The sequence below is a fragment of the Polyodon spathula genome, chromosome 3 (genome assembly GCF_017654505.1).
Source record: "Polyodon spathula isolate WHYD16114869_AA chromosome 3, ASM1765450v1, whole genome shotgun sequence".
Classification (NCBI taxonomy): Eukaryota; Metazoa; Chordata; class Actinopteri; order Acipenseriformes; family Polyodontidae; genus Polyodon; species Polyodon spathula.
In genome coordinates, this window is record NC_054536.1 from 32,216,280 (window position 1) to 32,243,474 (window position 27,195).

Genomic DNA, 27,195 nt, shown 5'->3' on the forward strand with positions numbered 1-27,195 from the left:
ATATGGTTATTCATACTGTATTTATATCTAATGCTAGTTATTTACATAGCCTACTACTTCTGTAGGCCTATTTATTTGAATATACAGAAATCAATAGCCTAGTATCTCTGGTCATTTATATCACAGGATTTTGTTTCAGTAATGTAATGCACATTAACAATTGCAGGAGGATAACTGAAGAACAGTTAAATCCAGTACATTGTGTGTAATCAGTATGCAATGTTTTTATGTTATATGTGTATTTGCGAGAGGTGAAATACGGGGGTATTGTGGGGTTGGGGGATAAAATAAAGAGTTGGTTCTCCGACGCCCCACCTCTCTCAAAGATCACCAACCGCCCCACTGCAGTTTAGTGCGTTCTTTTTGCTCACCTTAGTTTTGTTTTCTGTATGGTTTAAATATATTGTAATTAAGTTAAGAGTAGGTTTATTTCGCTCGGGACTGTACCGACTTACTTTACAACTCCTGCTATTTATCATTTTTTACTGCTACAGTTCTGTTTGGATGCTTTGCAGAATAACTACTACTTAATTATTTAAGGATCACCTCTACAGACAATGTCGTTTTCTTTCCTGGACTTGGGTGATATAAATGTACTTAAATCATGGTAAACCAAAAAAGTGGTATACCAACCCACCCACAGTGTCTACCCTTTAACAATATGTGTAAAGCTGAGTGTAGAAAGCATGCAGTAAAAGTAAAAGATCCAATTCAGGTTGCATGCAGATTGCATGACTGACGTTTGGTTAATGAAAAAGAGGAGGTGTTTACCTACTGGCTGGTAGCCCTGTCTTTTCGGCCCACCAAAAGCATTTCTCCCGAAGGTACCCTCAGCGAGTGATCCATACGACATTTTGGTGTCAGTGAGACTGGGCTTGCAGGTGCAGAGCTGAAACACAAACCACAATGTTACCACTAACTACAGAGATGTACCACTTCGCTGAACAGAGCCACCCAAACCCTGCAGAGTGTGTCATTCATTTGTATGGATGTCTCCTCAGTGTAGGGTATAAATGGTGGCGTACTGATAATATCATGAGTAGTGTGTGTGTGTGTGTGTGTGTGTGTGTGTGTGTGTGTGTGTGTGTGTGTGTGTATATATATATATATATATATATATATATATATATATATGGATGAAGGCTGTATTTGCATCCTGAGCCATTCGAAAAAAAGGCATAATAGCAAAGTAGTGACGTCAAAGTGTCATGATTCCTCTAGAGGAAAATATACTTGAACTTTGACCCATTCGACTGCTCGAGACCACTTTCAGTTTAAACACAAAATGTCTTGTTTTCATTCACTCGACAACACCCACAGTACAGAAATGTTAATTAATGATCAACTAAATGAGAATATGTTAACAAAAAAAAAAGTGGTACATTCATATCTCAGAGAAACTGGAGGGGAACTGGAAATTATTAAAATTAAAATAATAAAAGTATTTTTTGCAGTTTAATTCATAGTTCCTGAATTATCAAAAAGAAAATTATATTTAAGATTCTTTAATATCTGTGATTTTAACAAATCTGTCTCTATGAAGATTTACAGTTATCCTCCACTAATGGGAGCACGAAACAAACAAGCAAGACAAATAAAATTCGACTCTGACAACGACTAAGAAAAAAAAGCATACCCCATTGAAACACCTTTTCCTTAAAAATATGTTATTGTTTTGCAGTTCACTGTCTACCCAGTTTAATTCGCCGTTCCTGAATTATCAAAAGACCATTATATTTAAGATTCTTTGATATTTACTTAATTTACGTTATTATTATTTATTACATTCACCTGCAATTTGAACCTTAAAAACAGTTTATTGTTTTTTTTTTTTTTTTTTTTTTTAACTAAAGATACTAATGTCCACGTATTATAAAAAATAATGAATGGGCTTCAGTGAGTTAAAGAAAAACAATTCCATCTCGGGTTTCTGTGACAGTTTATAAATTACTCGACCTAACACTCTCGTAATTTATGAGATCACATAAAACCTAGATGGAATTATTTTCCTGTAACTCACTGAAGTCCATCTATTATTATATATGTAAGGTATAAACCATGACGGCCCATGCGGTTCCCATGATATATACCATGCCTGGGGTGGTATATATCATCTGAACTGCACGACCCAAAATGGTTTATACCGCCTATAACACGGCTATCTGTCATTTGGGGGAATTAAAATAATTAAAACATATTTTAAATTAAGACATAACCAGGAAGGTATATTGTGTATACATCTGCAATGTAATATAGTACCACATTTAATTACATTTATTGTTCTCTTATTAAAAATAAAATGCAGGTCTCTGTTTATTGTGCATTTATGCATTGAAAGTGGCATCTTGAAACTAGAGGACTTAGCACAAGTTAATGATCTTGATGATCTGGGTGGAGTTTCAAATAACACTGAGGAAGGCAAGAGAACAGCTGCGATGGATGCTGAAGCCAGGTCTTGAGGTGAGTTTGTGACCTTGCTATATGCGAGGAACACATATTCAAGTCTGTTTTCATCCTTTGGGATCTCAAAAGATGTTTTTTTTTAGTTGTCGAACACCCTCGTCTCCACGTCATGACAGATTAAGTTTAAGATCATACCAGACTTTACGCACCAATACAACCTCAGTGTCAGAGATTAGTGTCTCAGTTTCCTGCAGATGCTTCAAATCCAGGCCAGTAATTCAGGGGTTGGTGACTGGCCTTGTTTACCTGCTTTTCTAAAAGTTTTCATGACTGACAGGAGTGCATTATTGGTGGTTTTAAACTCACTGTCAGCAGAGAGGGGTAAACACTTCTACAGTTAACATCTATTTAGTCTACCTCTCAGCGTTTTAAAACTTTAAGATTTTTTTTTACTTTTCCTTACAATGAATGTCCTTTTTTTCTTTAAGCCAGTCTTTAAAATAAATATACATACACACACACACACACACACACACACACACACACACACACACACACACTCTCATACATAGCTATAGTCGAAAACAAATTATAGGAAAATTATTTTGTAGCAAAAGTTTTGTTTTGTGGACGAGGTAAATCGTTACAAGAAATAGATTATTAGATATTAGCTATTGTTTATTTATTTCAGCCATTTTTTTTTTTTGCAAAACTCCAAAAATGCTAATTCAAAAGTATTCACACCCTGACAAGGAAAATGAAATTAGTAGCTAGTTGAAGCACATTTATCAATAATAACCTGAACGTCTCCAAACGTAATGACTGTCAGTATGACCATATAGCTCAATTTTTGATTAATCACTCCACAAAACCTTTGACCAGAACTCATATCCATCATTTAAATGCTGTTTTGCAAACGTTAAGCGATTGTCCTTGTGACGTTTTCCTAAGAGTGGCTTTTTCCTTGGCCTGCGACCATTGAGATCTTCACCATGCAATACCTGACCTCTGGTTGAAATGGAAACCCCAGTCACACTTGCAGACAATTCACTTTGAATATCTTTGGCTGTCAATCTCGGATTGTTATTAACCTTCCTCACAATTCTTCTACTTGTTCTTGGTGAAAGAACCTTCTTTCTTCCAGACCATGGGAGCGTTGTGACAGTACCAACATACTTCTTGATAATAGAAACAGTAATTGAAATTGGAATACTCAAATGCTTGGAAATCTTCTTGTTTCTTTCTCCATCTTTATGACAATAAATAATTTTCTGCCTAAAGTCTTAAGATAGCTCTTTACTTTCCCATATTGACTCATTGGTAATGACAACAGTCATCCTATGCCTAACCCTCTTATACTCTCTAAGACTGTTCACCTACAATCCAGCATTTTTAGACTTTTGTAGAAATAGATTCTGCATTATCATATTGAAATTTCTAGCACCTTGTACACAATACTATCATAGCATCAAAGGGTATGAATACTTTTGAAATAACATTTTTTGAGCTTTACAAAAAATTAATTCATTGTAGACATCTATTCCTTGTAACTTTTTTTTCCCGCTTATCCACAAAAGCAAAACCTTTGCTACAAAAGATTTCCTAAAATTCTTTGTTTTTGATAAATTTCTGGGAATTATACATTTCCATAAACTTTTGACTACAATTGTATGCATATATATATATATATATATATATATATATATATATATATATATATATATATATATATATATATATATATATATATATATATATATGAATATACATAGCCGTACGGAAGTGTATGTTAAGAAGGTGAAAGTTATCATCTTATAGAGACTAGTAATGCAAACTGCAAAGCAACATAAGTCACTAACTCTTTAGCCAGTTACCCACCTGATGTTTGAAATGTCATGATGCATTTTTTCTAAAACAAATTACCCTATTCACACTGTCAGAAATATGTGATATTAAACGGACAAGAATAGAACTTAAACAGAGTATACCTTCAAGGGTTTATGTCCTGCCTCTGCTCACTCAAGATTGGACACCTGCATAACGAGGGGCAGCTCTTTGACTCTCCCATTGGTTAAACTTTCTCAAGGCCTTCAGCCGAAGCAGAGAATACCTTCAACTGTTTATGTCCCACCTCCGCTCACTTATGATTGGACTGCCACTGAGAAAATGCAGATCTTCTATTGGTTGATTTTATTTTATATATATATAAAAAAAAAAATACAATTCTATACAATTAAATTGTAAAAAAAAAAATCAGTGATCAACTATTTTATTGATGAATCAGTCCAATTAATCTCTTAATCGGAACAGCCCTCTATACATTGGTGTGAATATTGGCAAATCTTAAGATTTACTGGTAAGTGTCGAAATTTATCAAGCAAAATGTTACCTGTCTGAAATAAATATAATTATTATTAATCAATAAGCTACTAACAACCAAACGAGCAAGATGGGCCGAATTGCCTCCTCTCGTTTGTAAACTTTCTTATGTTCTTATGTTCTAATGCAATAAACCATTAATTCGAGTCTTGTGTTTACCAGGCCACCTGACCTGCGTTCATAGTCCTTCAGCAAAAACCAAAATAATCCCACGTCTCTCAAAGAAAGGACAGTAGCTCAGAAAAGCTCAGTTACCTTCAATAAAGTCTGTATTCAAGTAAATGTCTTTAGCAATAAACAGAACTGTCCATCAATTAAAGAAACAAAACCCCTGACTGAAACCCTGGAAAAAATCTAATGGAAATCTGGTGCAAAACAAAGTAGCAAAACAAACAAAACCAAAAACAACAATTTGTCCCACGAATCCAGCACAAAGCAGGTATAAAATGATTTGATCTCACCCAGCTTTCTTGAAACTGCCAATGACTGCAACTCCCCAGACCTAGAAAAGGTAAGGGGAAGATCTCCCTTTTAGAAAAGATTTCCCTTTTAGTTTGATCTTCAAATATTGACATATTTACATATTACTCAATCTGAATTTACTTTGACTTTAAGAAACACATGCAAATTAATTAAAATATTTAATTGCCAACATTATTTTAATCTCAGATTCTAGGTGCTTCGGCAGCCTGTAAGATGATTGCTTCTAACAAACCAGGAATATGAAAGAAGACACAACAACTGTTCTTCATGCCTCTGCTCTTTGGAGGAACAAGCCACCCAATAGAGGGAAGAAAGGACATATTTAAAGAGAACATAACTATCGCCCCTAATTAGACACGACTTAAACCAATTAAAGAAAATTAGAACTTAATGCTGATTCATCCATACAGTGCATCCGTTCTCACTTTACTTGAATTTCATTGATGCTACTGACAGGGAAATGAACCCTCTAGCCATGACAGAGAGCCAGTGCAGATAACCAATAAACAAAAACAGGTAGAAATAAATAAAGATTAATGTGGAGTGTGATTAGCTTGTCGCCTTTACCATGATAAACCAATTATTAACCCCCTTTTTTACATCGTTTTATCAAGCACATTATTATGTACCTTATCATACTCATGATAAGGCCAGGTATTCTGCTACTCAATTAAGTGCAGCAGGCAGAAAGTTTCTTAATCTGCACCTGTGTAGTGACTTGCGAGTGATACACTGCAACACAACACAGACACAGCAGTGTTTCATCTGTGTTCGCTATTACAATATTGTAGCGATGGGGAAGCTGCAATGAGGGATCTGTGTGAAAAGGACTGTGATATGAACTGGGGAAGGGGATGGGACATTGCTGTTCACAATCGTGTATAATGTGTATTTGTTATGCTCTGTGTCATTCATGCTGTTTTGCTGGCTTGGGCTATATCTTTCTTTTTTTTCTCTCTCTCTCTCTCTCTCTCTCTCTCGCTCACTCTCTCTCTCCCCTGTTTCCTTGATTGGACCACTGGGATGCTTAGTGAGTGTGACGGGAGATTGAGAGAGCGTCAGCTATGGGAAGGAGTTGGATGCATGCATGGCCAATGGGGTGCCATAATATCAATGGGTGAAGAGTGGGTGGAGTTGTGCGGTATAAAGGAGCGTGCTGCTGCGACAGCGACTGAGATGAGAGCGCGACTGAAAGAGGAATTAATTAGAAAAGAGCATCCTGAAAGAGTTATCTATTTGAATCCATTGCCGTGCAGAGCAGGTAATATGAATAGCAGTTTTCACTGCATGAACTTCATGCTGTTGTCTGCCTCTTCCTTCTCCACTGTAGCCCGCCATAGCTGGCCACTACAATATTATCAAACTTTATTGATTCAGTCACAGACAAAAGGATCGACACCCTACAACATATTAAATAATTTTGTGAACATCAGCCACTAATTAATATGACAACAGTCTTTTCATTTTCATTTGTAGGAGGCTAGAAATCCTAAGTAGAAGGCAAGGGGGTATGGGGGTATGGGGGTATGGGGGTGTGTCCCCCCCCATCCCCCGTCCCCCCCAGTGTGGGTGCAGGGGGCAACGCCCCCCACCGAAAACAAATTTCAGGGTTTTGCAGGGGTCTAAAACTGCATATCCTGGCCCTAAATATGTGAAATAACTGTATGACTTTGTTCTGAGTATACTTTCCCAAGGTGCTATTTCTCATTAACTACCGAGTCTGAGAATGCGCAAGTGCATTAATAAATAAATAAACAAATATATAATTTTAAAAAATGCACTTGCGAGAATTGCTATTTCGAAGACACTGTTGATTTTAAGGTTTTCAAAAGTTCTTTTCTGTTGCATTTTCTACAGTATTGTATTTTTTTTTTTTTCATTTCTGTTGCTTGATTAAAATAAATACCAATAACAATAAATAATGTATTGGCATTTACTTAAACAATGCAGCTTGAAAGTAAAAGTCTAAATATCAAGTAATAGGTATATGAAATGGAAAAACATGGAAATGACTTATCAAATGGAAAACAGTAATGTTGAAATGTAAAATCACTTTGGTCTACAAATTACATTTATATACGCAAATGGTTTTGGATATTTCTTATATATTTTATTACTACAGATTAGCATAAATCAACATACCACTTCCTTAAGAGATTAACATGAGCTACTATAGGAAATCTGGAGAAGATTCCCTTTTTGGCTGGTGCTTGCAGTCTGCCACAAAGCACTGCAATACACAGCTTACTAGCTTTAATTTGTATTAAATTAAAGTATGACTACTTACTGTAGAAATCACATTAATGTTTATGTAGGACCATGGAAAAGGGTAAAAATTATTAACGTAGATTGCATACACTCTATTGAAGACTTTGAATGTACTGTTGTAGCTCAATTTTGCCAGAATGTGTCGCCACGAGAGGAACGCAGATCAATGAGCCAACTATACCGCTGGTGAGTGCGTAGGAGTAAAAAGTTTCAAAGTGAAAGCAAACACAGAGTTAACCCATTCATTAATGTCTACATTCTTTATACAGTGTATCTATGTTTGCATCATGCCTTTTAGCTCCTTAAAGGCCTGGGCACACCAGCGCTTCGCGTCACTTTGCTTTTTATTTTGGAAGGCCAGTAGACAGTGCCGCACCAGCACGTCTATGCCCAAGCGTCAAATCCCTTTCCCAGTTAAAAAAAGTACTTTATAGCATTACATTTAGTGCGCAAATACCCTCCCTCCCCCCACTGTTGCTGTCCCGCCCAATTAGGAACGGATGGTCACCCTACTCGGGAGCCAATGTGTGTGTACTTTGTATCTGTGTATACATGTTTTGTGTAAACATTCAATACTAGACCACAGTTTTACAGCATCTGATTATGCAACAAAATCTTTTTATTTTTTTTTTTTGGGGGGGGGGGGGGGGGGGGGTTGTTACAAGTCAACTGAATGTGATTTTGCGAGTTGAATTTGGTTGCACAGAGTAGTGGCGAAAAAAGTAACATCTACAAGGCTCTTGTTTCCCTCTGTATTGTGCGCATTCATCTTTTTTGTGCATGAGAGGTAATGGCTGGATGTTTTAGTTAAACAGTGTTCAGAAATCAGGATTCGATTTATGTTTTTGTGCACACTGTACTGGTTTTACACAAAGTGATTCCTGTTTAGGTATTTATGAATGGGAATAATAAGAGACAAGCACTTCTATTTTGTTTGATGACCAAGAAAAATTATTACATTTCTAAAATTTCCAATTATAAAAAGTTGCCTAATTTAAAGGTTTGATAAAAACATCTGTTTAGTTTTTGCAATTTATTTTATTTATTAAAATTAAAGTGTTAATTTTTTTTTTTTTCACTCAGTGCATATTCTGTGTGATTTCCATCTTTCACAATATTTATTCAAATTAATAAAGGACAGTTTAGATTAGGTTTATTTATAATGTTACAGGTTTAAACATATAAAATGTTTTTAATTTGACATTGTAATAGTGGATTACAGTGCCTAATTCAGCTGAACAGTTGGGCCTCTGTTAAAAAAGTTTGGGAGCCCCTGTCCTAAAGAACAGAACAATAAAATAGAACTATTTAATTCATCAAAAAAGGCTTTGAAAAAGTTGAGTCCAAGCTCAACTGCATCTTTGTTAGTCAGCAGGTTAAATCTCTCCATAGGAAGAAGATTAAAGGACTCGTCACAATCTCTCACTCAAAGAATAATTCAATACAGAAAGTGTTCAATGGCAGGTCAGCATTGTGGAGTGACCTCACAGTGGCTGGCCACACATTCACCCAATCAGAGCAGTGCAGCTCGCCTGGGGAATAGGATAGATCAGGTAGCACCCATCTTGATGCACTATTTGATTTAGTTACAGTTCAAAGTCAGGGGACAGGGCACAGACTCTCAAATAATAATCTGCTCAGAGGACAGACTCCCCTTGAAACAAACCAACAGTGTTGGTGTCTGTATTCAGAAAAAATAGAAAACGACTGGAGAGAATGTAAAGACTGATGGAGAAAGCTGCGTGGCAGATTTGTGAGGAGCAAGAGAACCCTGAAATAAAGAGTGTCATGGCCACACTTAGCTGGGAATAGCAGTGCAGTGTGAGTGCAAGTCTTTCTGCAGGCGTCACTGGCATCACATGTATATTTTTGCATTGAAGCAGTGGTCTCAATCTGTTTAATAACAGCTTGTCAAACCTTTCACCTGCCATTCTAAAATACCTACAATATCTCTCATTGTCACATACCTGCACTCTCTAATTTAATGTATAAAATTCTCCCTTTCCAGTTCTCTGTTGGTTGAGAGGACGAATGTACCAACAACGTCGTTTTTGATTGTTTTTGAAACCTCTTGTATAAGATGTACAGTACAAACTCAGCACTTCCCATAAAATGGCAATTTTCCCAATTTCCACGAATGCAGTTTGTATTTAAAGTACTAATGACAGCTGTGCAATCAAAAGGGCTGTGACATGACATGTCCTTCGTACAGTAAATAGTGAAGCTGCTCAGCTTTTATAGCTGTCTGCGCCTGATGTATCACATTCATCTGTGACAGAGGTATGAACAAGCCTTTATTAACTCCTTTTTTTTTCTAAAAGGAGAACACTCCAAATTAGTGTTACAGAAATGAGAAGCATACAAGTTTAGATACCTTGAATTACGCTCAGTTCTAGTTTTTCTAATTTAGAAAATAGCAGTAATTAAAGGGTAATTAAACACTTTTAAACTGCTTGTCTTCATCTCTGAGAGCTGGTAATGGTGCTGTCATACAAAGGCGCCAGCTCCGTGGGTGCTGTGGGTGCACCCCCAAAATGTATTGATGCAAGTGGTACTGAGCTCCCTGAGGATGTGCAAAAAAATGTTTATACATATATGCAATTGTAATATCTCTTACTGCATGCTCGCCACACAGCTTGCATGGAAGTTCCAGAGAGGGGTTAATGTTACCTGACTGTGAGGGAAATTAACTTATGGTTCTGTGAATGTTCATTTTTTATTACTCCCCTCCCATGACAAGCTGGCAGTGACTTGCGGAGAACCCGGACTATTCCATTTCCTATGCGGGGTGTTGTTCTGTATGAAGACCTTGTTGTCACAGAAAACTGCGCTGTTATAAATGTAATGATTATGTTTTATGATATTACATTATATTTGCTTGTAAATACTTTGATTGTAAAACAGCAATTACATTTGTATACAGATCAACCTTAATTCTCCACGCTTACTTTTATTTTTGTTTTTTCTCTTGCTCTCTCTTGCTCACCATCAGCAAATGCTGCAGGTTTTTATACTATCTCCAGATTAGTAATAAATTAATCAATCTGAAGATGGTCACATTGTACACAAGTTTTTAATATCTGCTTGGTCAACAACAACTCTTAATTAATTTGCTGCTGATCATGCATTCTCAAGAGCTGTCTGACAGAGACTAGCTGCTACCATCGCCTCTGCAAGACCACATCCAAATCAAACAATAACAAAGAAAATCACTTGTTTTAAATAAACACAAAATACATTCAAATCATGCCACAACAACAACACCCTTTCCCAAACAATGCTTTTCCTTTTTTTCAAACATATTACACTATTTACAATATAATTTAGACACAACACATTTATTCACAAGCAGGGCTTTGCCCAGCTTCACTAACTATGTGCAGGGCTCTCTTCTACACTGTTACATGTCTTAACAAGGTGGGGCTTGGATTTAAAAAAAGTGCAAGGGACAGTGCTTTGATGGTGCTAGTAATGTGTCTGGCATAAGGAACGGTGTGCAGGGTAAAATCTGTGATATTGAGCCTTGTGCTATCTTGGTTCACTGCTTGGCTCACTCCTTAAGTTTGGCTGTTCTACTACTAAGCAACACAACAAACAGCTTTAACCACATGATATATAATTATAAGATGTGTGTAGTATGCATTTTCCCTCTTGAACTGTTTTTTTTTTTATTACGGGTGTGTTTATAAATTAAAAAAATATTGCAGTTTAGTTTGATGCAATACCAAGCATCACCTTCAAAGCTGCCATTAACTGAAACAGCTTTTTAATGTGAAACAAATACTAATTAAATAAGTTACACTTTATGAAGCACATTAGCTTAGCCAGCATTATTTAAAAAAATAAAATAAAATCTACATCTAGTAAAACAAAACTCTTAAATCTGCAAAATTGAGATGCCATTTATCTACAAAGCACTCTCATTAAGTTAGGTATGTTATATAATTGCTTTACTTTCTACACGTACTTATACATATACACATACAACGTAGTTTCAAAATGCTGATATGAAAAAAATGTGTGGCAAGTGGTCCATGGGAAAAATCCGAACACCAAAGTAGAGGGACACTTAATGCAGCTAGCTTGAAATCAGCTACAGATAATTACAGCAAGCTACTTGAATTTTTGCAGATGACTGCCGAGGAAGATCATACTGAAGTCAGTGCCAAAGCTAATGGATTTTGTTCTAGACTGGAGACATTTGCTGTGTACATTTGTTGCAATGCTTCTGAAATTATTCTCTCATGTTGATGGTGCAAATACAGCATTGCAAGCTGGCTCTTGAGCCTTCAGGAAGCAGCCTTTTGAGAACCACCATTTCATATTTGAGGAATGGCTTTGATACGTTCTGGACACAGACACAAGTACTAGTAAACAATCAGAGCATCGAAGAACCATTCCTGCCCCGGAAACACAGAGTACCAAAGTGGTTAGATGGCAGTAATGGGCAACAACATAGATTCTGCACTGCAGAAGATTTCTACAGATGCCAATATTTCACAACATGTTGGCTGGTCTAAATAACAAAGAAAGTTTACATTTACTGCTGTATGTTGAGAAATTTGTGATAAGTGAAGATTCAGGGGAAAACAGTTTTTCAGTTCTATGGAAATGAAGTTTACAGTACTGTAGTAACTTTCCAATGCGATATGATGCTGGATGTAATACGAGCCCACCAGCCTTCTGGTGGCATTAGAAATTTACAGGACATTGTGGCATTTTTTAAGTTAGATCAGACATTTCGTATTATGTTTCCGAAGTTATTCAAACCGATTTGACTACTACAATCCCAGTCACAACGTGCACCAGCGAGCAGTGTTTCTCTGCATTGCATCATCTAAAAACAGTCCTTCGGTCAACAATATTTATAGAGAGTTAGAATCAGTGGACTTTGAAGCTGTCAAGGAAATTCATGGTTAAATTAAATTTAATATAAGCATTTCTCAGATATTTAATTATGTTGTCTGTATTGACATGCTGTGGGGATTGGGTTGTTAACACTGATTCTAGAACATTCTTAACCAGATCTACTTCAAAGCTGATTAGATAAGGACAGTCCACAAAATGTGTTAACTCTTTGAAGCTCTCCTTCCAAAAATGCTATCTGATTGTCAGATAGCCTCCTAAGATGTCATACAACTTACCAAGCAAGCTATAGTGACGATGCAGGTGTACCATTATTGTGTTAAAAGTTAGTTCAAATGCTTTAAGAATCATTTTTAATTAAATATCTTAAAAAAGTTAAATAGTTATTTTAAGTAAGTTTCCCAATAAATCTGAAGGGTTTATTGTGTTTTAAATTAATATTATAAACTAATAACTATTTTTAAATATTGTTTGATTGTATTACAATGTGTTTCATATGCTTGTAGTCGTAATTGTGTATAGAGAATGAAACTGAAATTTGTATGCTTCTCCAATGAATGTAACTAAAGTTATATTGAATAGGATTTAAATAATAAATGTAAAATCATGTTAATGAAATAGGCAGATCCATTCCATTTCTAACAAACCCTTTTTGTGTGACACGCAACTGTCTATCAAATACTGTGAACCAATGGAAGGACCAACAAGGGTTTGTTTACAGTACATGGGAATGCCTATACATCGTGTTATTTAAACTCAATACAAGGATTTTATCTGTCTCTATGCTCTCTTTGTGTTTGCTCTTTCTTCAAAACATTTCATTGCTCTCAACTCATCAAACTCCGAAGTTCTTCAATAAAGACGCAATGATGTAATCTTCAAAGCTGTCCCAGAGAAGATGGTCTTCCTTCGGAATGACGAAACCTTTTGCCTACAGAATTCACGGAGATACTGCACTGCGCTGGTGCACAACTAACTTCTATAGAGTGGACGACCATGTTAAGAAGACTTTGTTTTAAACATTGCACCAGTAGAATAAGTATCAAACTTATACTATGTGTTTACAAGCAGCTGAACTGAAGCCATGCTTTTGATATCATCACAATACGTAATGTGCGTCTATTCAACTAGATGCTGAACATTGTACATGCGTACTTAGCCACGTGGAAGCTGGCGCATATATATGTAATGTGTGACTCAACCAAAGAATGCATTATGAACTATTAAGACTGTTTCACTAATGCAGAACTCTATGACCAGAGAGCACATCAAGTTTTAATTATGAACATTTAACAATGCATTACTTTTCCTTGAATGTTTTATTTTGTTTCCTCTTTATACATGTTTTTAACTATGAAGCACTGTGAGAAGGAACACTTTCATCAAGCATCCCAAAACAATTGGAAAAGTTGGCACCTATGCTCTCATACTATATAAAAACAACAGCACAACAGGCATCAAAATATCAAGCAGCACAATCCAATAGCTGCTATTTGTATCCCACAGCAGTTTGACGAGAAACCACCCTCAAGCGAATTCCACTGTGGAAGGTTCTTAATAGAAGGTTTTCCAGAATCTCAGAGAATTTACAACTTTATATATCAGCAAAACATATTCTTCGTTATCATAGTCTTGAATGAATTCTATAAACTTTCCTTGCTAGGAATGTTATGCTCTGCTATTTTTTTAAATATATTTTCACCAAAATGTGTGAGAAGATGCTCTTACAGTTAAAATTTTTAAAGAGTATGTAAACTATAGTATCTGCATCAAAATAGATCACCATTACCTAAATTACCTACATTGAATGTTCATTAAATTGAGTAAGTGGTTCTAGATCCATGACATAAATACAATAAATACGACCATCTTCACTATATCCCCATTATTGGATATTCATAGCCCATATTGGTAACAGAATAAAAGTTTAACATGTATTTTGCACTGTAGAAGCCAGAAACAGTTTTGGAGGTTTGCTTATCCCAGAGAATCTTTCCTTAGGGTGCTTGTGGAAGAAAATCTGATTAGGAACAGTAACAGAGTTAGGCCCTGGCACTGCGTCACGTGCACAGCTAATCAGATTAATTTTTACACAGCAAAAGATTAATTACTTTTGACAGCCAGTAAGCACACTGTTGTCTCCTGAAGAGAAGGCCCAAGAGAGGACACCTCACACCTCATCTTTTGTTCACCCGCTCAGCTCCGTCAGAAGAATTTTCACAGTGCTCCATAGAGTTCTGCCCCAGTGTGCATTGGTCAAGGCAACCATTAAAAGAAAATGCCTCCTTGCTGTCAAATACCTTTCTAATAAGACAAATAATTGTTTCAAAGGTGTTTACAGAGAGTCCCTTCTTTGTGCGTGCAGCCCTTTACCAAGGAGACTACATCGGTCCCCATTATTTCATGGGCATTTGAAACAGTTTAAACACTGGTCAAGCATGATGGAAATGGAGCCATCCCTATAGTTCCTAATTATTCTTAAATACAATGAGGCAGCACAATGGCAGTGACCTTGGTGGAATGGCAACATTTTCATATTTTGACATTCAAATTGTTAAGATATCTGTAGCCCAGTGTATGGCAGCTTAACATTTTTTTTTCTCAGTTTGGAGCTTATAATGACAGGCCACACAATTACCATAAAACTCCAATCTTCAAATCTCCAATACTCGCCGGTTCTCTAAAAGCACCGGGACTTCTGGGAAATATGTTAAATAGACACCGGGTATATTTTAAACACATGGGTTATGAATAATAATATAATGTGTGTCATACTGAATATTCCAGTCAATACAAACACAGCTGTACAGCGAGCTTACCAATTTGTTTTTCAGCATCACTGAAGAGAAAGTGAGGCTCAGGATGAATGATAAGATAACTGAATTTAACTTATTTTAATGTACATGCTTTTTTCAGCATGCTGAGAGCAAGTAAAATACAAACTTGTTTTCTGATATCAACAGGGTTTTCTATTAACAGTATTTCGTGCATTGAGTCTTGCAATGAATGAATATTCGCATTTTGCTCTTTTTCTACCATTCTTATTTATCAATGTACACATTATAAAAACAAATTAGTCACTTTTGCTTTGATTTTGTGATAAAACTGGTACTTGTATTGATTCTATTGTTAATCTTTAAACAGTTTGAAGCATTTTTTTAGTGTGTTGTGGGTCAACAGTATAAACTTACTTTTCGTATTAACACAGTAATTCATGCGGTTGTTTTGCAATGAAGATTCATTGCTGGTTAATTTTTTCATCGCTTGTCCATGCTTACCAATGTACACGTTTTGAGGGTGAACAGTAAATATATTAATAAATATGATAAATATGATACTTATTGCTTTTATTTTTTTTTATTGTGCTAGCCTACCTTAACACACGCTTGTGTTCCAATATTTACAGGGCTGTCTTTAGTGGATTCTACTGTTTTTATTACTATTTCAATACAAACTGTAATTACTCACTTATACAACCATTTAATGACATTGCTGGAACATTGTAATTTTCTTATGTCGTTTCTATCAGGTTGTGTGCAGGCAGCTTTTTCATGATTTCATTGAAATATAGTCGTATAGTGAAGTTTGAGTCACTCAAATAGTCGCTGGTCTGCTGGGGCTACTGACAAATTTTGTAAATAAATGTCGGGGCCTTTATTTAAAGTTTCATGGTAGATTGCAACAAACTTGCCCTCTACTGATAACATAACATTTATCCTGTGTATTACATGTGGCCGGGTGGAAGCCCTGCCGGTGTAATGTGTGGGTGGGTGGGGGCAATATTGGGTTGGCGGGGAGGGGGTTAAATTCCTCTCTGCTAGAACATACATGGGAATGTGGCGCCATAATGGATTAATTGATGATTAATTAGGTTGGAGCCACAGGTGTATACAAAGGGAAAAATTACCGGTGTTAAATGTGAATGTTGGTGTTAAGGTTGGTGAAGGTGTTTTTGCTGTGTTTTTCATGTGTTTTGTCTAAACCTTTTATTTTGGCCCTTTTGGACAGCTTCAAGGAGTGCCCACGGGGAGACGACCTATTCATGGAGGTCTTCTTTCACCATGAGGTGGAGTCTAAATGCTCTCCAAACTCCAGCCTTGCAAGCACAAGATGGATTTCCATCTCCTTCCCAGTGCTATGGGATGGTGGCTTGGACACCTACCTCGCCGATCTTGAGGACTCAAATTGATGCCTCGTCTGCGGGGAGTCGGGACGCTTCGTGGCCTGCTGCCCCCTCTAAGAAGAAGAGGAACAGCTGTCTGGCCAAGTATCAAAGAAAGTGAGGGGAGCAGGGAAGCCTTCACCAGTGCTCAAGAAGGGGGAGTCATCTCCAGCTGCACGTCTGGAGGTGCCAGTGTTGCTGCCAGCATTGGCGCTGCCGGAGTGCCCCGCACCTCTGGCAGCATTGCCATTGTCAGCATAGCATTGGATCCTATACCGAGGACTGGAGACTTTGTTGCAGCTGTTTGTTGATTCTATCAAGAATTGAAAGCTTTGTTGACGAGTTTGATCCAACATGGGATTGAAGACTTTGTTGCTAAGAGGATAGATTTTTGTACTGGACACTTCAACAGACTGAGTTTCCAAAACAGAGGGCCAAATGTCTAAGCTTTAAGGAACTTTTGAGTATAATACAGCTGCCTTTTTCTTTCATGGAATTAAATTACTTCATTGTAACACATTCACATAGAATTTAACTGTTATAATTATTTCGTTTGCACACTTTGCGTGCACATTAACTTTTAGTGAACGTTGATGAAGTAACTATAAGTAATCTACCTCATATTGTTGTATGAAGAATTTCTTTAAAAGTAAACTTGTCATATACTTAATCTACCATGAATAAGCTTAATGTGATATATTCTAAGATTGTCTGCATCATTTCAGTTAGACTGGGTGCATGCATGTGTGTGGGTGCGTGTGTGTGAGCAAGGTACTAGCTAGGTCACAGGCTGCTTGCTGTTGAAGTTGATGCCTTGTGTGTGAGGAGATGTGTCTATGTCATATTCCAATTGCCTGCTAGCCAGCATGAGTGCACTGAGAGCTTTGGACTTGTGTTTGGTGTTTAGAGACTAAGACATTTACTTTCTGACTTTTCTGATTTCTGTTTATTATTTGTGTACTTAGTATTATTAAAATACTACTGTTGATTAAACATTCCTTGTGTTTGCATGTGCATGTTAGGTCATAGTAAATCCTTGATCTTTGTAACACATCAATTAAATATTATTAATAAGAGAACTAATCAACCCAGATAAAAATTCAATGATCAATTATTGAATTGTTCCAACACCACATATGGTGGCACTGGTGGGATTGCACTTTTAATTGTCTATATGGAAAAGCATGAAAATGAAGAGGGACTCAAACTACAGCCAGTTCTCTACATCCTCGGACCTGGGGATGTTCTTTGACTTGCCGTGAGCAAGCTGAGCTGAGGCAACTGTGCCTTTGTGGCCTGACAGCAGTTTTGGGGAAGTGGTAGGACTGGATCTACCAGCACCGGAACTCCTTCCACAAACAGAGGGAGAGTTGTTTCTACCTGAGCCAGAGTTGCCTAAACCGAAACCGAAGTTGCCTGTGCCAGAACCAGAGCAGCTGGCATCGGACAAGAGCCGCTGCCAATGGAACTCGAGTTGCTGCTGCCAGGGATGCTCCGGCAGCAATGTGAAACACCTGTCCATAGATCTTACAGGTGTGAGTATTGTGGAGAACAGGCCCACTGCTGGAGAGAGTGCCCTTATGTCCCACCATACTGGTGCGGATTCTGTGAAGTGTTTGGACAAGGGTGACAAGAATGCCCATACTGATAGCCAGATAGAGAGGTGCTGCTTGCCCAAGAGCCAGAGAGGGAGGGGCTGCCTGTCAGAGAGGAAGGAGCTGCCTGTCCAAGAGGCAGAGAGGGAGGAGCTGTCGTCCTGTGAGCTGGAAGAAGCAGCCCCACCACCTCCAGAACCAGAAGGAGAAGTCATGCCATCTCTAGAGCTGGAAGGAGAAGCACCAGCATCTCCATATCCAGACAGAGAAGCACAGGTGTCTCTAGTTCCAGAGGGAGAAGCACCAATGTTTCTATTTCCAGAAGGAGAAACCGGCATCTCCCATTCCAAAGGGAGAAACACTGTCATCTACAGATCTCGAGGGAGAAGAGCCGTCGTCTCCAGATCAGAAAGAGCCACTGTCTGCGGGGGTGGGTGACCATTCAGGCTTCGTGACTCTGACATATTAACGAGTCCTTTTTTATTTTCTATTACACAAGAAATTATACCTTTCCAGTCCTGCTTCCCCTAAAACTTCCACCAACAACTGCATCTCTCAGAATACAATGTCTTCGGTTACCACGAAACTGTGCACAATAAAAAAATAAAAACCCACCCAGCAAAACATTATATAGCAGAAGAGCAGTCCAGCTATTTCTTTTCTCCTTTACATGAAGTTTTATAAGGAATAACTAATGTCAGCATGGTTAACAGGCAATTAATTGTTTGGCTTTTAACACGTCTTTCTCTTTAAACTGTGTTCTAGGCTTTTTAAGCACTTTAGAAATACATTTCTTAAAAATCATTCTTGAAAAATACATAATTAAATTTTGTTGAGCTCCCTGAATCTATGAATATCTAAATATAAATCAATAAAAATAACAATAGCACAATGGATTCTTATTAGAAAACGACGAAAGTATAATCCCCTATAAAGCCTCCTTCCACCATCACCATAATCCTAATATAATACAAGATAATACGAAGAAATATGGAGCAACAAAAAAAAAGAGAGAACACGAGAGAGCAACAGAAAACAGAGCACACACTGGACAAAAATAATAAATATAGCCAGAAATAATATCCAAGTCCATGAAGTAGAGATCTTCATGGGTCCAAAATAATAAGCCCATTTTTCCTTTCCTCACCTCTAGCATGTACTGGCTGCACTACACAGTATTATAACCTGAAGTCCTGTGTGAACTGCATTTTGTATTCCATTATATACACAAAGGGGAAATACAAAAATATAATATGTTTTTGTGTAAAAGAGAAAAGATAAAAAATACATTGTTATCTGAAATGAAATGGAGCACAGTCTCGTAAATGGGTTATTGTATTACAGACTTAATAAAAGTGCAAATGCAATGAAAGTGAAACGTTTCTGTTTTGCAAAACAAATAATACAAATAATAATTTACTATTTAAGAACACAGTATTATATATGCAGTTCCGGCAATCTCTGAATCAGATTGGCAGATTGAAGGCCAAATTGAAGTCAAAGTAGATACTATAGTCCAGAGCACAGCTTTTATCAAAAGTGAAAAACAACGTCCACAAACTAGAATTTGAAGCTTATCTATAAACTTCATGTATTCCTATTCCAACTCCAATTTCAAAAGAAAAGAAACAGTGACAGACAAGTTGAAAAAAGAAATAGAATAATCTAGCTTGAAAAAATAAATCAAAATCATCATTTTATTATTTTTTTTGTATTATTTGCACATTTTTCCAGAGGGATATCAGACGATGTTTATTTGGTAAACTGTTCCCCCACTTCTACCACTAGTTTAATGAAATTGGTTTGTTTCAAGTACTCAGACTCGGGACTTGAAGTTAAGGACTTGTGACTCGGATGATAGTGACTCCGACTCAGACACTGATGACTCGAGGTTTGAGGTCTTGACTACATGTCATTATATATATATATATATATATATATATATATATATATATATATATATATATATATATATATATATATATATATAGTCATTCATATTTTTGACACTGACTAGGTAACACCAGATCTTCACATTTCAGATTCCAATTACCATTTAAATTATTTTATTTTCAGCTTAATATATTTTTACAGTGCACAGAATTATATTCAGGATAGTGTTTCAGGCATCATTAAATGTACAGTATTACTTTTCTGTAGTGTTGATGCTGCATGACAACACTAAAGTAAAGATGGCTGTGAGATATATGCAATGTGTCAGATAACCCTTATAAAAGTTTCCCTGCAGTAAATGCATAGTAAAGTGTAAGAAAGCATTTTGAAAATTTGGTAAAATAAGGTAAAGCCAATTAAAAAAAACAAACAAACAAACAAACAAAAAACAACAACACACACAGCAGACCACAGTAAACTATAATAAATGCATCGTATAACCATGGAAAAATTAGTTTGCAAATTTACTGAAAAACTAGATTAAAATAACATAAAGTAATTGTATAAGCTCAATGACGAACTTCAGGGAATCCGGATATATATACAGAGTTCCTGTTGTGCGTTACTGCTTACTGACTTCAAATCTGGAGGAAGTCTAATTGTCAGAGCTGGTTACGTGAATGTGTCTGTTTTTATTAAACCACTGTCAGGTGGTCATCAGTAAAACAGTTGTTGCTGGAAATGTCAGCAGAGAAAAATACCATTATTCTCCCCTCCCTATAGCAAAGCAGGCTAAAACAGCAGTTTGGACTGATGCTCAAGTTAACAAACATAGTGATAGACAGCTGAGAGATTGACAGTTAGATGGGAGGCCAGTATTCTACTTTACTACTCTGAGCGTGTTTGTGTGAACAATTGAAATATATAATGCTGTAATGCACAAGTGGCAGAACAGCTGATCTCAGAGCTGGGTGGAACATTAGAGAAGACAGAAGTAATCTGTAATGTAAATTGCAAAGAAACATCCCTGCATCACCACAACATGTGAATGTGGACTCCTGCTTAGTTTCTTTATACAGTTTTAGAGTACAATGATATTGTATAATATTCTGCTTCACGGACTGCTCTGAATGACAGTGGAGAGTCATGTAGAGCAGCTGCATGTCTCAGGGGTACACAAAAACCAAAACCACAATCCACTCACCAGTATTCACTTTAAACACAAATAAGTTTTTGTTCGTTGCTTCTGCATCTTTGTTGCAACCAACGCTCCAGATAAGGTTTTGGGTTATTGAGTAATTTACTCTCCAATTTATACACTATGTGAGTAAAATGTATTTTGGGTGAGTAAGTGCAACATTACCTTGTATTTTCAATAAATACTGTACATGCTTTAATGCTAACTAATGGGGTATGCATTAACTACAGCCTTACATTCTAAATGGCAATGTTACTCTGAACTATTGTACAAAAACCTGGTCTTACAATAAAAAATAAAAACATCAAGTATTTATTTGTTTTATTGACCACAAACAATATGGTAGTGAAAACCCACACTTACTGGTTACATGTTTCTGGCAATTCCCAGCCAGGTTACAAGGTGTCCTATCATTTCTATACCTACCACATGCCTACCTACCTACCATTGACCTTTGAGATGCCGGGAACCAACTAAGAAGCATGATAACATGTAAACTCAAGCTGTGCAGCAAAATTGTTATGCGTATTCATTACATAAAACATTTAAATATTATATGCCTCCATTATATCCCTATCTCAGGTATTTTATTTTCTGCAAGGGATCGTTTTGATCCCCCGGAGTTGTATTCTGCATGCTGTACAGCTTTGCTACATTTTGCCCTTCAGATTCCAACAAGGGAACATTCCATCCCAGTCTTTTCATTTTCATTTAAAGTAGGAGGCTAGAAATCCTAAATAGAAGGCAGGAGGGTATGGGGGTCCTCCCCCAGTGTGGGTGCAAGTGGCAACGCCCCCAACTGAAAACAAATTTCAGGGTTTTGCAGTGGTCTAAAACTGCATATACACCTTTTATGCTAAATATGCACCTTAATAGAGACCCAAAATTCAAAATAAGTGTATAACTTTAAAGAGAAACTGAAAGTTGCTTATATGTGTCTATGAAAAGTAATTACAAAATAATTTATTTATTAGAATTTTAAAACCACGAACTTGCCTACCACACAGTAATTTTCAAAGTAAAGTCCAGTCCACATATTTAAGCAAACTGTTTGGTTTTGCAATAATTTATTACACAGAGTGGTGAAAGAATCACAGAACCAGATACCAGTGAAACAGAGACGTTATATTTTAGGCACAAAAACAAACAATGTCACATTGATACCATAATACCAAGTGAGCTAGAAGAGAAAAATGTGAAGTAATTTTTAAATTAAAGACATAAGATAAGAAGCAGTATTAATTGGTAGTAATTTTTTTAATTTTTTTTCATGTATTCCATTTTTTCTTTTGCATTTTATACAAAAAAAAAACACAAAAAAAAAAAAACAAAAACAATTTTAAGTTTGTAAAAATATTCATGGAACCAACCAGTCCTAACATTTATTTTTAGTCTTAGTTTTTAGAGTATATATACTTTCCCATGGCGTAGTTTCTCATTAATTACCAAGCCAGAGAATGCACAAGTGCATTAATAATTACAAAAAGAAATAAATAATTTTTAAAAATGCGCTTGCAAGAACTGCGATCACGAACACTGTTGATTTTAAAGTTCTCAGAAGTCCGTTTCCTTTTGCATTTTCTGTAAACATTAATGCAATTTTTAAAGTATTTTTTTTCTTTTGTTTTTAATATTTGTTCAGTTCTGTTGCTTGATTAAAATAAATACCAATAACAATAAATAATGTATTGGCATTTACTTAAACAATGCAGCTTGAAAGAAAAAGTCAAGTAATAGGTATATGAAATGGAAAAACATGGAAATGACTTCTCAAATGGAAAACAGTAATGTTGAAATGGAAAATCACTTTGGTCTACAAATTATATTTATATACGCAAATGGTTTTGGATGCTTCATATTTATTTTATTATTACAGATTAGCATAAACTGACATACCACTTCCTTAAGAGATTAGCATGAGCTACTATAGGAAATCTGGAGAAGATTCCCTTTTTGGCTGGTGCTTGCAGTCTGCCACAAAGCACTGCAATACACAGCTTACTAGCTTTAATTTGTATTAAATTAAAGTATGACTACTTACTGTAGAAATCACATTAATGTTTATGTAGGACCATGGAAAGGGGTCAAAGTTATTAACGTAGATTGTATACACTCTATTTAAGACTTTGAATGTACGGTTGCAGCTCAATTTTTTCAGAACGTGTCGCCACGAGAGGCACGCAGATCGATGAGACAACTATACAGCTGGTGAGGGCTTAGGAGTAAAAATTTTCAAAGTGAAAGCAAACGCAGAGTTAAACCATTCATTAATTTCTACATTTTTTTTATACTGTGTATCTATGTTTGCACCATGCCTTTCAGCTCCCTAAAGGCCTGGACACACCAGCACTTCGCATCACATCGCTTTTTTTTTGACGGCCAGTAGACAGTGCCACACTAGCGCGTCTACTCAAGTGTCAGTTCCCTTTCCCAGATAAAAAAAAAGTACTTAATAGCATTACACATAGCCCAAAAATACCTTCCCTCCCCCCGCTGTTGCTCTCACCTAATTTACAAAAAAAATATGGCTGCGTTTTGGGAAGACATGGGAAGTGTGACATCAGCAGAAGAGGAAGAGGAGGAAGAACAGATTCGTACCATACATAACTTTGAACATACATTTCTGACTTGAACTTCTTAAAAAGGTGATTTAGATAGTCCTGTAAAATAAAGAAACTTTATTATTAATCATCTTTAGTACCGTGCCTATTTAAACACAGATAGATAATCACAGTATGTGTTTATGCGTATTTGTACGTGCGTGTTTGTGTGTGTGTGGGTGGGTGTATTTGTTCTATCTGTATACACACGAACATCCACACAAAACGGTTGTTACAGAACATAGAATGGCTTTATGTTACACCCTCATCTGTGCTAATCCTGACCTGCAGAGCTCTACTCCTGAAAGGAAAAGACAGGGTATGCAGGTCAGGAGTAGCACAGACACTAAATTAGACACTATGTAATGCACTTCTGCATAAAGACCATTAAGCCCTGAGAAGAAACATATACCCAGATACCCTGGGAGCTTCAGCAGAACCTTCCCCAATAATTCAGGCTTCTTTCTGTCTCCACTTGTTATTACACAGGAAACTGTGATCTCATCCATTTGATATATCAAACTATTTTACAATTACCTGTCTTCTCCTCACTCCACTAAACAACACAGTTTATGCTTAAACTCTTCTGCAAGGAGCTGGAACATTTGACTTCCTGCCTTCCACACACACACATCACATCCCCAACACATCAAGGAACTGTATTGTGTGATTAGCCCACTCAGCCTTACATTTACATCTGAAAACATTTGAGTGCTTTCTCTCTTATTTCAAGGTGTACTTTCTTGTGTTTTTAAAAGCTATGTTCTTGCTTTCAGTTACCTTTGGTCATGTTTTCAGTTCACCCACAACCTTTGTGCAATGTAACTATTCATTGATGTGTGTTGCAAGGCTACTCAGTCTCTGATTCAGATTACACACAGCAAAGGACATCTGCAGTTGATGGATCTTACAGAGTTATCCTTATAAATGTTTACAATAGTAAAAGCATAGCAGAGTGTAATAAACCAAACGTGAAAACATGATAAAACATAGGTAAGATTTTAAAGTGTAGTGAGGTAAGGTAACACAGATTAATAAACATGGCAAACCAGGGTAAACTATGGTAGATGCATTATCATGGGAAAACGTGATGAAACTGCAAAAATACCATGCAGAGATACTTGCAAAAATAGTGGGTATCTTAACAATAAAGTAAATTCATTCATTTTGTTTAAATTAATTTTATATTATAGTCTGTTTCATGTTTCAACTTCTGAGTCACCAGGTTCACTGAAGCACAAATTGTTACAAAGTGAATCTTAAAAATAAGGATGCTATAGATTACAATTAAGGTAACTCAGATATTACACAGACATACAAGTTTCTCTTTTAATACCACTGTTCTTTTGTCAAAATAATTAAAATAGCGACCACCTAGGGAGTTCATATCTTTAAAAAATACATCAAAGAGATTATCACACGTTAAGTAATTGTTTTCATAACCTTTGTACACAACAGCTCTAAACAGCAAGAGGAATTTGGATAAAAATTCAGACCCAAATATGTATTTTGCATTTTGCAATGGACCAACATGCTTCATAATAACAATTTCATGGGTATATATTTTAAAATCAAAGTGTGACATACACTCCTCTTCGATGTCCAAGTCACCAAGGAATAAAATTAAAGATAAATAATACAATTTAAAAAATATAAAACTCTGACTTCCATTGAAAGTAATTATGCATCACAGATGTATACCACATTCACATCTTCAAAATATAAAACAATAAATACAGAATATAATCCTCCCCAGTGTCTGCACTGCCAGGCCAGTCATTGTGCCCTCACCATGTGGAGTTCTGCGGTCTAGGGGAGGAGAGGAAGAGACATGGCTTGGAGACTGGGGGTCACCTTCAGTGCTCTCCGGGGAGGAGAGGGAGAGACATGGCTTGGAGACTGGGGGTCATCTTCAGTGCTCTCTATTTCTAGCACTACACTTAAATTGAGGGGATGTGGGGTGAAGTCAGAACTAGGCAAACCAAAATTAAAAACACATTTAATTAAATGAAAATATGCAGAATCAAGTAAGAAAACTGCATAGCAACATGCTGTTTTCATTATACTTTCTCACTTCTCCTAAGTAAATATACTTAAAAAGGAACGTACTGTAGCTGCTAGATGCAGACTGGAAATAGATGTAAAGATCCATCCATCAATTTAAAAATCCTCCTATCATGCATGATGAGTTTGCCAGAGTAAGTCCGTAGCAGGGAACGACATTGGAGGAGAGTGGGATTCAGTACCAAGTTCAATAAGAGTATAGCTACAAATACACTAGCATGGTCATGCTGAAATCAAATCTTTAGGTACGTTACAAAGTGACCATTCTTATGTCATGGAATTGGCAACCCTACTCATCCTCCACATTAATCTTTGCTTTATTTTATACTTCAGTTTGTATAACAACAGGAGACAGGGCGGATTCAGAAAGGCCAATATTTTAAGCTATGCCCCATATTTCCAACTGACCAATCATTACATCACAGAATCAGGGGCAGGGCAGAAGGACTAATAAAATACACCCTGTATTTCAAACTAACCAATCATAATAGAATGTGACAGAGACTGCTGCTGTTCACTGGAAGTTAAGCTATGCTTGCATAAGAACATAAGTAAGTTCACAAACGAGAGAAGACCATTCGGACCGTCTTGCTCGTTTAGTTGTTAGTAGCTTATTGATCCCAGAATCTCATCAAGCAGCTTCTTGATGGATCCCAGGGTGTCAACTTCAACAACATTACTGGGGACTTGGTTCCAGACTCCTACAATGCTCTGTGTAAAAAAGTGCCTCCTATTTTCTGTTCTGAATGCCCCTTTGTCTAATCTCCATTTGTGACCCCTGGTCCCTGTTTCCTTACTTAGGTCGAAAAAGTCCCTTGGGTTGACACTGTCAATACATTTTTTAATTTTGAATACTTGAATCAGACCACTGCATAGTGTTCTTTGTTCAAGACTGAATAGATTCAGTTATTTTAGCCTCTCTGCATATGACATGCCTTTTAAACCTTGAATACTTCTGGTCGCTCTTCTTTGCACTCTTTCTACAGTAGCCATATCCTTTTTGTAGCGAGGTCTTACTAATGCATTATAAAGTTTTAGCATTACTTGCCTTGATTTAAATTCAGCACTTCACATTATAGCCGAGCATTTTATTGGCCTTTTCTATAGCTTCCCTACATTGCCTAGATGAAGACATTTCTGAGTAGATCTTTTTCATAGGTTCCTTCTTCAATTTCACTATTTCCCATATGGTATTTATAATGGACATGTGTATTGGCTGCATGCAGTACCTTACACTTCTCTTTATTAAATGTCATTTGCCATGCGTATGCCCGGTTCTGAAAG

The 27,195-nt window shown here is 36.6% G+C and overlaps 1 protein-coding gene across 2 annotated transcripts in view; it reads right to left on the reverse strand.

The window, feature by feature from the left end:
• The window catches only part of tsnare1 (T-SNARE Domain Containing 1), a 274,777-nt gene that overhangs the window by 232,384 nt on the left and 15,198 nt on the right, over positions 1–27,195 (reverse strand). For both annotated transcript variants that reach the window (XM_041245057.1, XM_041245056.1), the window contains exon 2: positions 772–889. In XM_041245057.1, the coding sequence (XP_041100991.1) occupies positions 772–853 (82 nt within the window). In that variant the 5' untranslated portion in view covers positions 854–889. The remainder of the gene's footprint in view (positions 1–771; positions 890–27,195) is intronic.